The sequence below is a fragment of the Caretta caretta genome, chromosome 2 (assembly GCF_965140235.1).
Source record: "Caretta caretta isolate rCarCar2 chromosome 2, rCarCar1.hap1, whole genome shotgun sequence".
NCBI classification, from domain to species: domain Eukaryota; kingdom Metazoa; phylum Chordata; order Testudines; family Cheloniidae; genus Caretta; species Caretta caretta.
In genome coordinates this window covers 231,517,997-231,533,410 of record NC_134207.1, presented here as the reverse complement: position 1 = coordinate 231,533,410, position 15,414 = coordinate 231,517,997, and the positions used below count along the sequence as shown (strand labels likewise).

General features: G+C 41.1%; 1 protein-coding gene across 1 annotated transcript in view; it reads right to left on the bottom strand.

Annotated features, from left to right (window-relative positions):
* MALRD1 (MAM and LDL receptor class A domain containing 1) overlaps window positions 1–15,414 on the bottom strand; it is a 468,338-nt gene that overhangs the window by 367,313 nt on the left and 85,611 nt on the right. The window contains exon 15 of the mRNA XM_075124752.1: window positions 13,447–13,593. Coding sequence (XP_074980853.1) covers window positions 13,447–13,593 — 147 coding nt within the window. The remainder of the gene's footprint in view (window positions 1–13,446; window positions 13,594–15,414) is intronic.

The following is a 15,414-nucleotide window of genomic DNA, read 5'->3' as shown; positions in this document are numbered from 1 at the left end:
TACTTCCCTGGAGTTTGAAACTTTTGTAGCAGAGAGAAACATTTTACACAGGTTATCCCTATATTACCCTCAAGCCAATGGGGAAATCGAATGGTTTAACAGAAGTTTGAAAGAGTGTTTGCAAATGGCTAAACTGGAAGGGTGATTATAGATAACCTTCCCCTCTGATTTCTTGCAAGCATACCGGGCCACACGACAAGCCATAATGCAAAGATCACCCTCAGAGTTACTGCATGGGAAACAGATGAATACTAAATTGAACATTGCTGGATTGTTACATGCACAACCTGATGCCCCAGCCGAGGATGATGTGAGAAAAACAGTTGAACAGAATCAAGCAAAGTATAAGGCTTTCACAGACAAGCAGCGGGGTGCTAAGGAACCAAAGTTTGAGTGTGGTTCCTTCATTAGAATACGAAAACCTGGAATTTTATGCAAAGGGACCATATATTCACAGCTCCTCTTAAAATCATAGAGAAGAAGGGACCTTATACCTATCGACTTTCTGATGGGTGGGTATGGAATGCTTCTTATCTTGCACCTGCCTTTGCAGCAAGAGGAGATTATGCCAACACCCAGTCTGCATTGGATGACTTCACCGTAGTATCAACACAACAAGACATTGCACTGGAACCGGGGCTTGAGAGACGGCCTGTCAGCCCCAGATGACCACCTGACTGCACTACAGACTATGTTATGTAGTATCTACAGTGTTTTCAGTGTAATATTTCTGCCACCAGTAGAGTGTCTTGTTTCATATTTGTTCCTGTGGTTAGAACAACAATGTTTATTTTAATTGGGAGAGTTTCTTAAGAGAGGAGGGAATGTGGTGTTTAGATGCTGCTTGTAATTATTAGAACAGGGAGCACTGGCTGTTGGGAGTCAGAAAGGACAGGAAACAGGAAGGATGGGGGGGGGTAGTTGAGGAGGCTGAGTGAGAGCTACCGAGGGTGCAGCAGCAGCTTGGTAAAGAGGTTTCCACTTTAAGAATAAAGGCCTGTTGAAGTTTGGTAGTACCTTGCCTAGTTATTATATCACCAGGTACCATGCTAGACGTCATTTGGGGGTTCTATGGCAGAGCTGGAACCAGAGCTCAGATTCCCAGTCTAATTCTTGCCTTGTGTTTTAACCACAGGACCATCCTTTCCCCTTCTCATTTTTATCTTCAAATGTCAGTCCTCTTCATATTCAGAACTTATAAAGTTCTGCATACAAAATACTTGGAATGTGATGTGAGGATTATTAGGGATAAGATGTAGTTGATGGGGGAAAAATCTCTTCCAAATAAATAGTTTGAAGAAGTTTAAAAAATTATGTTTAATAAAATGTGATTAAGAAAAAAAGCATGCATTTACTCTCACTAAGGGCTGGATCCTGCACTGCCAATGTCAAAGGGAGTTTTGCAACTGATTTCAGTGGATAAGGATCAGGCCCTCATGCTTCAAAGCTCAATATATATACATTGCTCATTTGAGTAGTGTCAGCGAATTCAATGGGATTATTCATAAGACTAATGTTACTTACATGTTTGCAGGATCAGAACCTTAGACAGCAGTGTCTCTTGCCAAATCTGCCGTTTAGACATTTGACTACAGTGGAGATTAAGCATAATGACAGGTACTTTAAAATGATTACTTTTTAATCCAAAGCCCTTTAAAGATCAAGGGTCGGAATAAAATTAATTTGAGATGACTGTAAAGAGCTATTACTCTATTTAGTACTATGAGGCACTTGAATACTATTCAGCATTTAGAAGTGCTCTGGGAGTGCGATACTCAGACTGGTGCAGTTCTCACAGTGTCATCTACAAGGGACTATACAATGAGAAATTCTGCTCCTATTCAGTAGAAATACACAACCAGGTGTCTGGGTTCTGTCCTACACCCTATTTAGTGACAGTGGCACCACAAGAAATGAGTTTAGAATGTTTTTGTTTGCTTCTAGTTAGCATAATGGCTGATGCTGGTTTTAGTCATGTTAAGATCTCATGGTTTTTTAACATGTACTAAAGCTGCTTGTCTCATTAAGGGTTTTAATTGAGATTCTGTTCAAACAGGGAGCTCTCTGGTAGGCAGCACAGGAAATTTAATATTGCAGTCTGATGCAAATATTTTCTTTGGGCCAGAACCAAACCCCAGGATCCAGACCCAGAATCTTGGTTCAAAGCGCAGTTCCAATCCAGTTCTGCTTAATAAGGAGAATATAAACACTGAATTCCAGTCCTCTAAAATATGGGATTGTTCATATCCTGAATTCAGAGATGGTAGTAAAGTTCAGGCCCAATTCCATTTATCAGCTTCATTAAGACACTGCACAGAGCAAACCAGGATTACACTTCTCTAGTTACTTGCACTGACATTGCAATTAACAATGAACAAATTGACCTATTCAGTGCAATAGTGTAATCATTTATGACATCTCTCAGCAAAGACTTATTAACTGTGTTAAGTTCACACAATACACACAATATCCTAGCCCACTTGGCCTAGATACCACAATGAATAAGGCATCATACACAGAGATTTCATCATTATTGCAAATCCCAAAGGGATGTGACCTCCTTGCAAACTGAGTTCCCCCAGATCAATCTAGCAAGGTGCTTAAGATAGTCTGATTATACATCCACCACTGGCAATCATGTCACACCATCAACGCTTTTGGTGCTCATGTGATCGCCAGCCATGTAGTGGCATTCCTTGGTACATACACTTCAGAATTCACCGATCTTCCATTTTTTTATATCCACACCAAGAAAGCCAGAAACTGAACCAGTGCTGATGGAGGAGGTTGCTGAGTTTGGCTCAGAATATCCTCATTTCTGATCTTGTCCTGCCTCTTGAAATGAGACAACAAGCATCAAAACTGTCAATCTGATGTTCTTCAGCCTTCCTTGGCACCATCATTCATTTCCATAAAACAGAGTTGCTAGAACTGTAGTTCTATAGATCCGTGGCTTTGTAGCAAGTTTGATGTCATGATATCCTCACAGAGGCCACTGAAGGGCCTGAAAAATGGCAGCAGCAGTTACTTCATGAGCATCCACTTCTTTTGTGCATCCTCCAGGACAGTCTATGATGCTGATGAAATATTTGACAGCTGCCACCTACTTGATGGTCTGTCTAGACAGGTTAATGTCTGAGCTCATTGCAATCTGGAGTGAGAGGCTGTTTGACAGAAATGGCCAGGGACTTAGTTTCATCGAGTTTAATAAGCAGACTAATGAGTACTGCTTCTTGCCTGACCAGATTGCCCATCCTCTGAAGTGATTCAGCAAACCAAGACAACAAGACAATGTCACCAGCATATTCAAAATCTCGGAGCAGAATCATGTTCAGCCACCAACAGCTGCCTCCTGAAGCTTATCCATCAACCAATCTAAGTTGATATTAAACAATGATAGTGACAGAATACAGCCTAGCCAAACTCCGGTGGAGGTAGGAAACTGCGTTTTGTATGTGCCATTGACTTGAACTCAGTTTTCCATCCCATTATAGAGCTCTTCTATCAGGGATGCTGAGATGCCTCATCGGATCCCACAAACTTGCTCAATGCACTGAACTGAAAGTCTGGTGGAAGTCTATAAAAAGTGATGTTCACAGTTTATTAAGTTCAGCCATCTTCTCAAAAAGCTATCTCAAGGTAAAGATCTGGTTGACAGTGGAACAACCAGGTCTACAGCTGCACACAGTATCCTGGCATGTGCTCCAAAGTGCATAAATGATTTGAAATATTAACAGGGAAGCAAATATTTTCCCTGGGACCAACAAGAGAGTAATACCTCTATCGTAAACACAGGCAGAATAACCCCCCTTCCTCCAGCCATCAGGGATGATATCAGTGCACTTGATGGTCTGGAAGAGCCTATGTAGCCACGGTACAATAATACTCTCACGTGTCTTCAGCAATTCAGGGGGTAACATTACAGACCCCTTGTGATTTCCCAGACTTCAGCTTATGGACTATGATCCAGATCTCTTCTTGACTGAAGGAAGATGGATCTTATAGAGCTTCTTGCTCTTCTTCAAGTGGAAGATAGACTGCAGACAATAAACAATTGTGGAGTATCTTGAAATGATCTTCGCTTTGATGCAACTCATCCTGCAGACTCTGGAGGATGCTGTCATCCCAATTCTTTACTAGACAAGCTGGTCCCACCTTCCCCTGCAGCTGCAAAGTTGATTTAAAGGTTGTGGAGACCATGCGTGGCAGCAGCCTGTTTTCAACTGGTTGTCTGAGCTGACCAGAGGATTCTTTATCTTCCTTATACAATGACTTGATGACATTCTGAAGTCAAATTCATTAAGACTTTGCTTTTGCTCTCAAGAAAGGTGTCTTTAAAGACTCAAATTGTAGCTTCGCTTTTTTCTTAGCTCCAACTGCTTTGAGCATCTCCTCACTGATTTATGGATGATGTTTGAAGGGCTGAGGCTCCATCACTGAACTGGCAACAATCTTTGAAGTTGGATGCACACTTTTGATAGCAGAAGTTGACAGTTATGTCAAGTTCAGCACCTCTGGGCACTCATACAATCATAACTGTTGCCTGTCAATGATCATCAATGAGGGCATGATCAATAGCAATCCTGGTGAAACCATCCAGGTTGTACCAGTTCTGCTTGTGAAACTTAGGGTGATGGAAGAGCAAGTCATTGATCATGATGTCACAGGCACCCTCAAATTTCAGCAGTCACTACCCATTCCTATTCTTCTGCTTATATCAAACTTCCTGAGCATACTTGCACAGGTGTCATTATCCTTTCTTATCTGTGCATTAAAGTCACCCAGAATCACAATGACATCACTTCTCAGAGTTTTATTAAAGATTGACTGGAGTTTCTGGTTTAAAAATATCTGCGGCTGCATTGTTGGACTTAGTATCGGTGGAACTATACATAGCAATGATGGTAAGATGCCCATAATCATCATGGAATTGGATGCTAATAACAACACTGTAATCCTGTTGGGCTTTGGGTAAAAGTAGAATGGTCACTGCTGGCTACATCAATCCATTAGGGCCGTCTGAGAACAAAATCATATACTCCTCAGCTTTCTTTTCACCACTTGCATGCCAGTGCACTTCAGATACAGTATACACCCCAGTGTTCAACTGCTTGATGAGGAGAATGGCTGTAGCTATTTGAGACAATGTTTGAACATTCCAAGCACCAATTTTACATTTGCCACCAACACACAGGACACCATAATGGCCCCTTTGCAAGATTTCATTGGTCATTTTTGCCTCACTGGCAGAGAAACTCTTGACTGTTTCAGTTTGTTGCCACTGGTCTGCTTTAGTGTAAGCACCCTCACAACATAAACATATTGACCTCGTACCGACACAGAGATCTGGTTAAAGTTAATTTTTATTAGTTACAACATAACCACCTCTGGAGGAACTGCTTCTCCCTACATAAACTATCCATCAGGATAGGTTTGCAAACAAATAGCCATAAAAGGAAAAGCAATCCTTAAGAGAAGGCTGCCGTTAGCCTGCTGCTTCAATAACTGAGGATGTTAAACAACAGCTACTAAATCAGTATGTCTGGATAACTTGCATCAAAGAGTTTTAAGAGAGCTGCCTGAAGATCTCTTTGGGTAGTTATGTTGATGTTTAATAAGTTTTGAAACACTGGGGAAGTTCCAGAGAACTGGGATATTGTGCCAATATTTTAATAGGGTAAATAGAATGACCCAAGTAATTTCAGGTCAGTCAGCCTGTTTTTAATACCAGCCAAAATATTGAAACAGCTGACACAAGACTTGATTAATAAAGATTTAAAAGAGGATAATCAAGCAATCAAGTTAGGTTCACAGAAAATAACTCTTGTCAAATAACTTTCCTTTTTCAATGCAATTAGAAGTTTGGTTGATGTATATTATGCAATCCTTGGATGTATAAACAGGGAAATACCAAATAGGAGTAGAATGGTAGTGTTACCTCTGTATTTGGCATTGGTGAGACCACTAATAGAATACTTTGTCCATTTCTGGTACCCACATTTAAAGGAGGAGAGTGAAAAATTGGAGAGGGTTCAGAGAAGAGACATGATTATTAATACATTGGAAGGCATGTCTCACAGTGAGAGCCTCAAGGACCTCAATCTATCTATCTTATCAAATTGAAGGTTATTCGGTGATTTGATCACAGTCTATAAATACTTACATGGGAAACACAAATGTGATAATAGAGGGCTCTTTGATCTAGCAGACCACAGTTGGAAGTTGAATCCAGATGAGAAATAATTGCAATTTTTAAAATTAGGGTATTAGCCCTACTCAATATTCTCCTGCTTACACATCCAAGGATCACATAATATACATAAATCCAAATTAACCACTGGATGGAAGTTGGTGGTTGCCTAGAGACAGGAAGTCATGACCTGAAAATATTCGGTGTGGCCAAACAGAGGACAGCAATATATACTTGGTGCTTCAAAATGGATAATTTCCCAAAGTTGAGGAAAAACATGAGCAAGATTGACTGAGATGAAAAATTTAGTCAGAAAAATGTGAATGAAAATTAGTATCTATTTAAGAAGAGTTTATTAGATGGCCAAAAAGCCAAGATTCAGCAATCAAATAAGAGGAAAACTTTGGCTAAAAGCCCATGCTGGTTCAGTAGTGAAGTAAAGCCAGCAATTTGAATTAAAAATAAATAAATGCATATATAAATATGACATTTAACAAATGGAAAAGAGGGAAAGAGAGAAAAACTAAAATAAATTAGAAATTATGAAGTGTAGAAAATGGATAAGGGAAGGGAAGGACATCAGGTAAAAGTCCATGGCTGGCAGAACTAAGTATAATAATAAGGAATTTTTTAAAGTATATTAGAAACAAAATAAATTCTAACAATGATATAGGCTCATTATTAGATATTAATAGTGATTCAGAAAAGGAAGAAGTGTTCAATAAATATTTCTGTTCTATATTTGGAAAGAAGCAGGAAGTCAGATTAGATGATGTAATGGGCCCTTCTGGCCTTAAACTTTATGAGTCTATGGATCTCTATGAAATTAACCATGGAAACAATTGATCAAGGGTTCTGGCAGATTCTCCATCAATGGAAATCTTTAAACCAAGACTGGATGTTTTTCTGAAAGATATGCTGTAGTTAAACTACTGAACCTGAAACACAAATTAATTCAGGGAAGCCCTATGTTATGCAGGTCAGACTAGATTATCGCAGTGGTTATGTCTGGCCTTATAAATCCATGAGTTTGTGAAAATCCATCCAAGGATCAGGACCAAGTGGGCCCAGACCCCATTTCCCTTTCCAGATGTGAAGAAGGAAGGAAGGAAGGAAAGGAGTGCTTCTCTTCACCATTCAGTGAAAAAACAAGGGTCCCGCCAGACACCACCTAGTCAGTGCCCAGGACTGTAATAGCAACTCTGACCTCCTTCTACCTTAATTAAGCTGCAACAAATAACTCAGTAGTTGTACCTCACACCTAGACAAACCTTCTGAAAAGGGGCTCTAAAAAAGGTCAAAAAACACAACTACTAGCTGCCCATCTACAATGAGGGTGTGGGAGAACCCTTCCTAGATCATTAACAAAGCACTTGCCAAAATGCATAGCTAAGTAGGAAATCAGTAGGAACTGGAAGACAGAACACAGCCCAGGGGAAGGGTGACTGGGGAAAGAAAACAGCCCATAACCAGGAGCAGCACTATAAGCCATCTCTACTCTCACAAGTTACTGAGGCAATTGTGCAGCCCAGAAATGAGCCAATCAAGCAGTGTGGGGGGTGGTAGCAACTAAGGGCCCACCACTTTGCTCAAGCCATGTCTATGCATGAGACTGCTAAGGGAGAAGATGAGGGGTCCATGCTGCTCCTCTCCAGATCTTTCTCCCCGGGGTCCAGCCAAATATCTCCCCTACCCTCCCTCTCACCAAATGCAGGGCTGCATTTTTTTCTATTCCAAAATGACTCAGCCACAAACAGGATTTTTCTTTCACACTTCCCAGCATTTCAAGTGGTTAAGGCAGGACACCATGCCACTCAGGTTTGACCCATCCATCCCATCATAAATGGAGATGGAGGAGTGGATGGCAACAATAATCAAACTTGGACCACTTCCTTAACCACCTACCTATTATAATGTGTAGAGAAAAAAAGTCATTATTATAGGGGACTTCAACCTAAGTGACGAATGCTGGAGGTCTTATGCCAGGACGAGGCAGTTCTTGGAATTCCTAAAAATTATGGAGGATAATTTCCTAACTCAAAAAGTATTACATCCAACATGGGGAAATTCTATATTACATCTCATCATGACAGTGAAAGAGGAATTGATCACAAAACTAAAATTAGTGGTTGCTTAGGTACCAGCAATCATGACTCAGTCACATTTGTTAGATGGAAACAGAATAAAGTCATACACACAAATGGTGCACTGAAAGGGCCATATACACACACATACACACACACGGTGCACTGAAAGGGCCAATTTCACAAAGCTGAAAACAATCATGAGTCAAATCAGCTGGGACACAGAAGTTAAACAGAAAAATGTGAATAACTGGGAACAGTTTATGGTTTTACTAAATTTCCCAAAACCTATAATCAGATAGGAGGCCATACTGGTTAAAAATAACCTGGTTTATGTGGATGTGAAAACAACTGTAAATGATATATAAACAAACAAATGGCAAAAGGGGGAAGTTTCTAGCAATGAGCATAAATTAGAAGCTATGAACTGTAGAAAATTGATAAGGGAACTGAAATACTGCAAGGAGAAATCTATGGCCAGCAGAGTTAAGGACAGTAAGAAGAAGTTCAAATACATTAGGAACAAAAGGAATCCTAACAATGCTGTTGCTCCATTACTAGAAGAAAATGGTAGAACTGTCTATAATAGGAAATAAACAAATTATGGTAAATAATGAGGAAGACGGATCTCTGATACAGAGTGGTCTGGATCACTTGGTAAGCTGAACACAAGTCATACATCTAGGAACAAAGAATACAGGCCATACTTACAAGATTGAGGATTCTGTCCTGGGAAGCAGTGACTCCGGAAAAGACTTGGGGAACATAGTGGATAATCAGCTAAACGTAAGTTTGCAATGTGACACTGTGGCCAAAAGGGCCTATGCATTCTTTCAATGCATAAACAGGAGAACAATGAGTAGGAATCTGAAGGTTATGTTACCTCTAGATTTGGCACTGATATGAGAATTATTGGAATAGGGTGTCTAGTTCTGATCTTCACACTTCAACATGGATGATGATAATAAATTGAAGAGGGTTCAGAGAAGAGCCACAAGAATGATTGCAGGTTTGGAAAATGTGACTTATAGAGAGAAAATCCAGAAGCTCAATCTATTTAGCTTATCACAAAGGGTAAGGTCTGACTTGATCACAGTCTATAATTATCTACATGGGGAAACAGAAATTTGATAACAGAGGGAGGGCTTTTCAATCTAGCTGCAGAATATATATAACAAGATCCAGAGGCTGGAAGCTGAAATAGGCTAGAAATAAGGTACTTTTTTTTTTTTTGAACATTGAGGGCAATTAACCATTTGACAACTTAGCAGTGGTTGTGGTGGATTCTCCATCACTGGAAATCTTTAAACGAAGACTGGATTTTTTTTCTTAAAAAGATGCTCTAGTTCAAACAGGGATTAATTCAAGGAAGTTCTATGGCCTGTGTTATGCAGGAGGTCAGAGTAGACAATCACAAAGGTTCCTCTGGCCTTGGAATCTATGAATCTATATAAGAATGTTCTAGATATTCACCGCCTGGAAATCCAGAGCTTCAAACTCCCAAATAGATCTGTGAGTGAAAATTAACATAATGGTCTCCTTCTGGTCTTTTGCGAACATTTATCCACCTCCTATAATCTAGTGGGAGGGCAAGGTTTATTCCAGAACAAATGCTGAGTGACATACCAACGGTTTGAGTTTCACTACTGAAAACACTTCAATTTGCAGGGTGATTAAGAACAAGAACGTAAGAATGGCCCTACTGGGTCAAACCAAAGGTCCATCTAGCCCAGTATCCTGTCTTCCGACAGTGGCCAATGCCAGGTGCCTCAGAGGGAACGGACAGAACAGGTAATCATCAAGTGATCCATTTTTTTTAATGGAAGTAATTTACAGCATATTTATCTCCACAAATGAAACAAAAGAGATCTCAGATATATGAGCTTTTTCTAGTTACTCCTCATCATTTTATTCAATCCAAAATAACACAGAATACGCATAAGGAAAAATAGCGTATTCACTCCAGCCAGGTAAGTATTTCCCCTGGGTATCTCTCCTCCATCCCCTTGCATTAAAGGAACAGGATCCACCTGCTCTCTTTGCTGGAGTCCTGTGTTAAACACAACTGCTTTCCCCTTCTCCCATCATTAAAGGAAGGAAGCAGACGCCTCTCGTTAACCCCTGCTGATTGCTTCCTTTTTACCTCTATCTTTGAGAACATGTTCTTTAAAGAGAGAAAATGTGTTTCTAGTCTAGTGCATTCATCTGTTGAAGCCCCAAACCTTGAATGCAACTTGTTACAAACCATTTCAAAATTAAAACAACTGCTTTATTCAAGAGATGCCCATGCACTAGAATTGTGGGGATGATGCAGGACTAAAGGTTACTGGGGCAGGGGTGGGGAGGAGGGAGAAGACACTGTATGGAGAAGTACTTGTCCACTGTACTTGTCCTCATTTCATCTGTCTGTTGGCACTACTTTGCAGTGTTGTAGGTGCATTGGTCCCAGGATCATTTTCATGAGCAGCAGCTATGAAATTCCCTCTCCAAAACTGATAATTAACGAGTAGGACCTTTGTATCATATTAGCAAAGGTGGCAAAATGTTACATTGTAGCTCTGATCATATTCAGTAACACATGATACTGCATGGGGTAAGAGAATACAACAAGCTTCTTTTTAGATAATACAATTTTGATATTATATTTGCACTGGTCTTTTACATAATTGTTGTCATAAATATAAAGGGAAGGGTAAACCCCTTTGAAATCCCTCCTGGCCAGGGGAAAGCTCCTCTCACCTGTAAAGGGTTAAGAAGCTAAAGGTAACCTCGCTGGCACCTGACCAAAATGACCAATGAGGAGACAAGATACTTTCAAAAGCTGGGAGGAGGGAGAGAAACAAAGGGTCTATGTGTCTGTCTATATGCTGGTTTCTGCTGGGGATAGACCAGGAATGGAGTCTTAGAACTTTTAGTAAGTAATCTAGCTAGGTATGTGTTAGATTATGATTTCTTTAAATGGCTGAGAAAAGAATTGTGCTGAATAGAATAACTATTTCTGTCTGTGTATCTTTTTTGTAACTTAAGGTTTGCCTAGAGGGGTTCTCTATGTTTTTGAATCTAATTACCCTGTAAGATATCTACCATCCTGATTTTACAGGGGGGATTTCTTTATTTCTATTTACTTCTATTTTTATTAAAAGTCTTCTTGTAAGAAAACTGAATGCTTTTTCATTGTTCTCAGATCCAAAGGTTTGGGTCTGTGGTCACCTATGCAAATTGGTGAGGCTTTTTATTCAACATTTCCCAGGAAAGGGGGGGTGCAAGTGTTGGGAGGATTGTTCATTGTTCTTAAGATCCAAGGGTCTGGGTCTGTAGTCACCTAGGCAAATTGGTGAGACTTTTTACCAAACCTTGTCCAGGAAGTGGGGTGCAAGGTTTTGGGAAGTATTTTGGGGGGAAAGACGCGTCCAAACAGCTCTTCCCCAGTAACCAGTATTAGTTTGGTGGTGGTAGCGGCCAATCCAAGGACAACGGGTGGAATATTTTGTACCTTGGGGAAGTTTTGACCTAAGCTGGTAAAGATAAGCTTAGGAGGTTTTTCATGCAGGTCCCCACATCTGTACCCTAGAGTTCAGAGTGGGGGAGGAACCTTGACAATTGTCAAAAAATAATCATACTATATTTTCCAATAATCTTTTACTAAGTATTGCTTATAGTACCTGTGATGAAGTAAGAATTTTCTGTAATATTTTATGAATCCTATGTGTGCCTCATGGCTATCCAGTGGTGGTGGGGGGAAGGACTGTTTGCTCTCAGAGCAGGCTGAGAGACATAGGTATGAATGTCGCCTATCTGTCTGAGCTTGAATGGGTCATTAAAAAAACCTGGCTGAGACTGACCCCATGTCAGTGGAGAATCCAAGAAGACAATGGCAAATCCAATCACACAGACATTGACACCTAGCAACCTATGACCTAGAGAGAGATGGATTTCCCTACCTCTCAGCAGAGAAGCTGAGCAAAATCCACCATCTTGAGAATAAAGAACTGGGAAGATGTGAGGTGGGGCACAATAGTTGGCTTCTGGAAGTAGTTGGGAGCTCTCACCTGGGAACTGATTAAGAAGATCAAACTGACAGACAGACAGAGCCTGAACATGGAGTTCACTACAGCTTGGCTGGGCTCTGGGCTAACCAGAATGGACTTGGGCTATGCTTTACCTTACATTCTTTTGTGCTAACCTAGGGATTTCCTATGCTATATTCCTAATAAATATACAATATGCTATATTGACTAATAAACCCGACTGTTTTGACAATGCTATTTGAGTGTCTCTGCAAATATCTGGTGAAGTGTATTAATCCCTGAAGAGTGTACTAGTCTCTGCCAGGAGTCTCTCTCAGTTGGACTCACTGAACAGAGCTCATGGTGTGAAGCAGAAGTGCTGAAGCCCCAGAAGTTCAGTCTTAGAAGGCAGACTGTAGGTGTAGCCTACCCTGAAGGAAGACTGAGTTCCCTTGGGAGTCTGGCACACAGAAGAGGTTCTTCCAAGCAAAGCTCAGGGCATAGCACTGATCCTATGGATCTGTGACAGTATCTCCTTTGGAAAAATCAGCAAATGCATGGTAACTTGGCATAATGATCATGGCTCATGGGCTTTTATAACAACATGGTCAGTATCTAAGTGAACAGCAAGGGTCTAATTTTGAAAGTTGACATATTCAACCATGATTGCTTGTGCAAACTGAGTAACTGCATCTGTACATGCCCAGCTGTGCTTCTAAATGGCCATGCCTATGCATAAATATTAGATTTACAAATCCAATTTTAGCATTTGTATGTGAAAATTAGACAAGTGCAACTGTGTGTGCTCATCTTTGAAAAATCAGGCCCTGACTAACATGGTAATAATTTTCTCACCCCAGCATAAAACTGTATCTAGTACTTTACATCATGGGTGCTGTAAAATAAAACACTCTTTTAAACAGCTCCGTTCTGCTGATAAATCCGCGTACAGCTTTTTTGTTTTAAACTTTAACAGGGCAGCTGTACAAAGACTACAAAGAGACATCAATACAGATTCAAATTGAAAGCACTGCATCTCTGGAGTTTTTACTCTCGATTCAATAACACCATTCATGAAGTAACGGAAATCTGGCCACAAGACTCCCAATGAATATGTATATACGTCCTTACAGCATGAGTTACTAGTCAATATGTTTTCACTTACAGCATTTGGCTTCATCATTCCCATTTGAGCAGTCAGGTGTGAAATCACAAAACTTGTCAGACGAAATACAGGCTCCATCTTCACATGGTAAATAACCCCGTGGACAAAAAAGGGATGAAGATTCAGTGGTTGTAAAGTTTGTTTCCCCTTTAAAAAAAATGAAAACTGGTAAGATGTTCTTTTCACCATTTACATATATAATATTGCACGCAGATTGAATCAGTTATATATAAAGTGACTTTTTCACACCATTTTTGGTGAACTAGAAATCCAGTTAATGTTATTCTCCTTTCTAGATGACAGCAGCCGTCTACTTGTGTATAATTATTTTCCATGACATCCCTAAGTGTGTTGGGTGCACCACACTGCTGATAAGAAAAGTACTTGTCTAGAAAAGCTTAGAATCTAAAGACAGAATTTTCAAAAGCACTAACGTGCAGAGGCTTATACTCTAAGGCTTGATCTACACTACATTCTTACTTTGGTTTAACTACATTGTTCGGGGTGTGAAAAATCCACACCCTGAGCAATGTAGTTATAGCGACCGTAACCCACTGTGTAGACAGTGCTATGTCAATGGGAGAGCTTCTCTCACTGACCTAGCTAACATCTCTCAGGGAGGTGGAGTTATTAAGCTGACAGGAGAGATCTCTCCCATTGGCATAGAACAGTGGGTGGCAACCTGCAGCCCATCAGGGTAAACCACTGGCGGGCCGTGAGACAGTTTGTTTACACTGACCATCCACAGACACGGCCGCCCGCAGCTCCCAGTGGCTGCGGTTAGCTGTTCCCGGCCAATGGGAGCTACAGGAAGCTGCATGGACCGCAGGAATGTGCTGGCCATCGCTTCCCACAGCTCCTATTGGCTGGGAACAGCGAACTGCAGCCACTGGGAACTGAGGGTGGCTGTGCCTGCTGACTGTGAATATAAAGAAACTGTCTCGTGGCCTACCAGCAGATTATCCTGACGGGCCACGTGCCGCAGGTTGCCCACCACTGGCATCGAGCGTCCTCAGACGCACAACAGCAGCGCAGCTGAATTAGTGCAGCTATGCTGATGTAAATTTGTAGTATAGACCTGCCCTAAGTTGTCCAAGATAACCAAAGTCCAACTCAGCCTGTTACATAAAATTGCTTATAAAAATCAGCCGAAGTTAAAGACAGGAAGACTGAATTAGTCCCAACAAAAAGGTCTATTGATACCACCCAAGGACCACGTTAAGATTGTGACCAGTAAACAAAGGAGAATGGAATCCAAAATCAATGGACCAAAATTGGTGGGTCATAAATTAGGCCTAATTGGTGGACAAAATAATCAGGAGGATGGGATATTTCGCCCATTGCCCCCTTGGGGGGAAGGGTTAAAAATAAGACTTGGGGATAGCAGGAATCATGGTGCTAGGCTAGACGATCAATGGGCTGAAAGGAGCAAGCTTCACAGTCATGGCTGCCACCGCCACAACCTCTTGGGACCGTGCAATCCATCGTGGCACCGTTGAGCCTTCATCATCCTGATCCTGAGAGATGTCCTGACCAGACCAGGCCAGAGATAGGGACTCAGATGATATCACCAACTGCACCAGCTTTGGCTAAATCCTGAACAACTCCTAGAATGAGAAACTTAGGTTCATGCTCTCACCACTTCCTTTCATGTGTTATTTTCCTTCCCACACCCTTATTTCTTCTCTTTCCTATCTCCCCTTTCTGTTTAATCGGAGCCTAGCTTAGCCAGCCAATATGGTGAGCCTATGACGAAAGAGGCAGCAAAAAGCCACACCCTAAACAGCCCAATGCTGGTACAAGGTTGCAAGCAAGAGTCAGCACAGGATGTAAGGCCTCACAGGTCTAGAACCTTGGCTGGCCGAGCTGCCAGGCTCTGTGCTGCCAGCCAGAGGTAGCTGTAACCAGAATGTGCTGCACTGCCCACAACCTTCTGTGGACACAGACCATGGAAAGTCCTACCAGAAG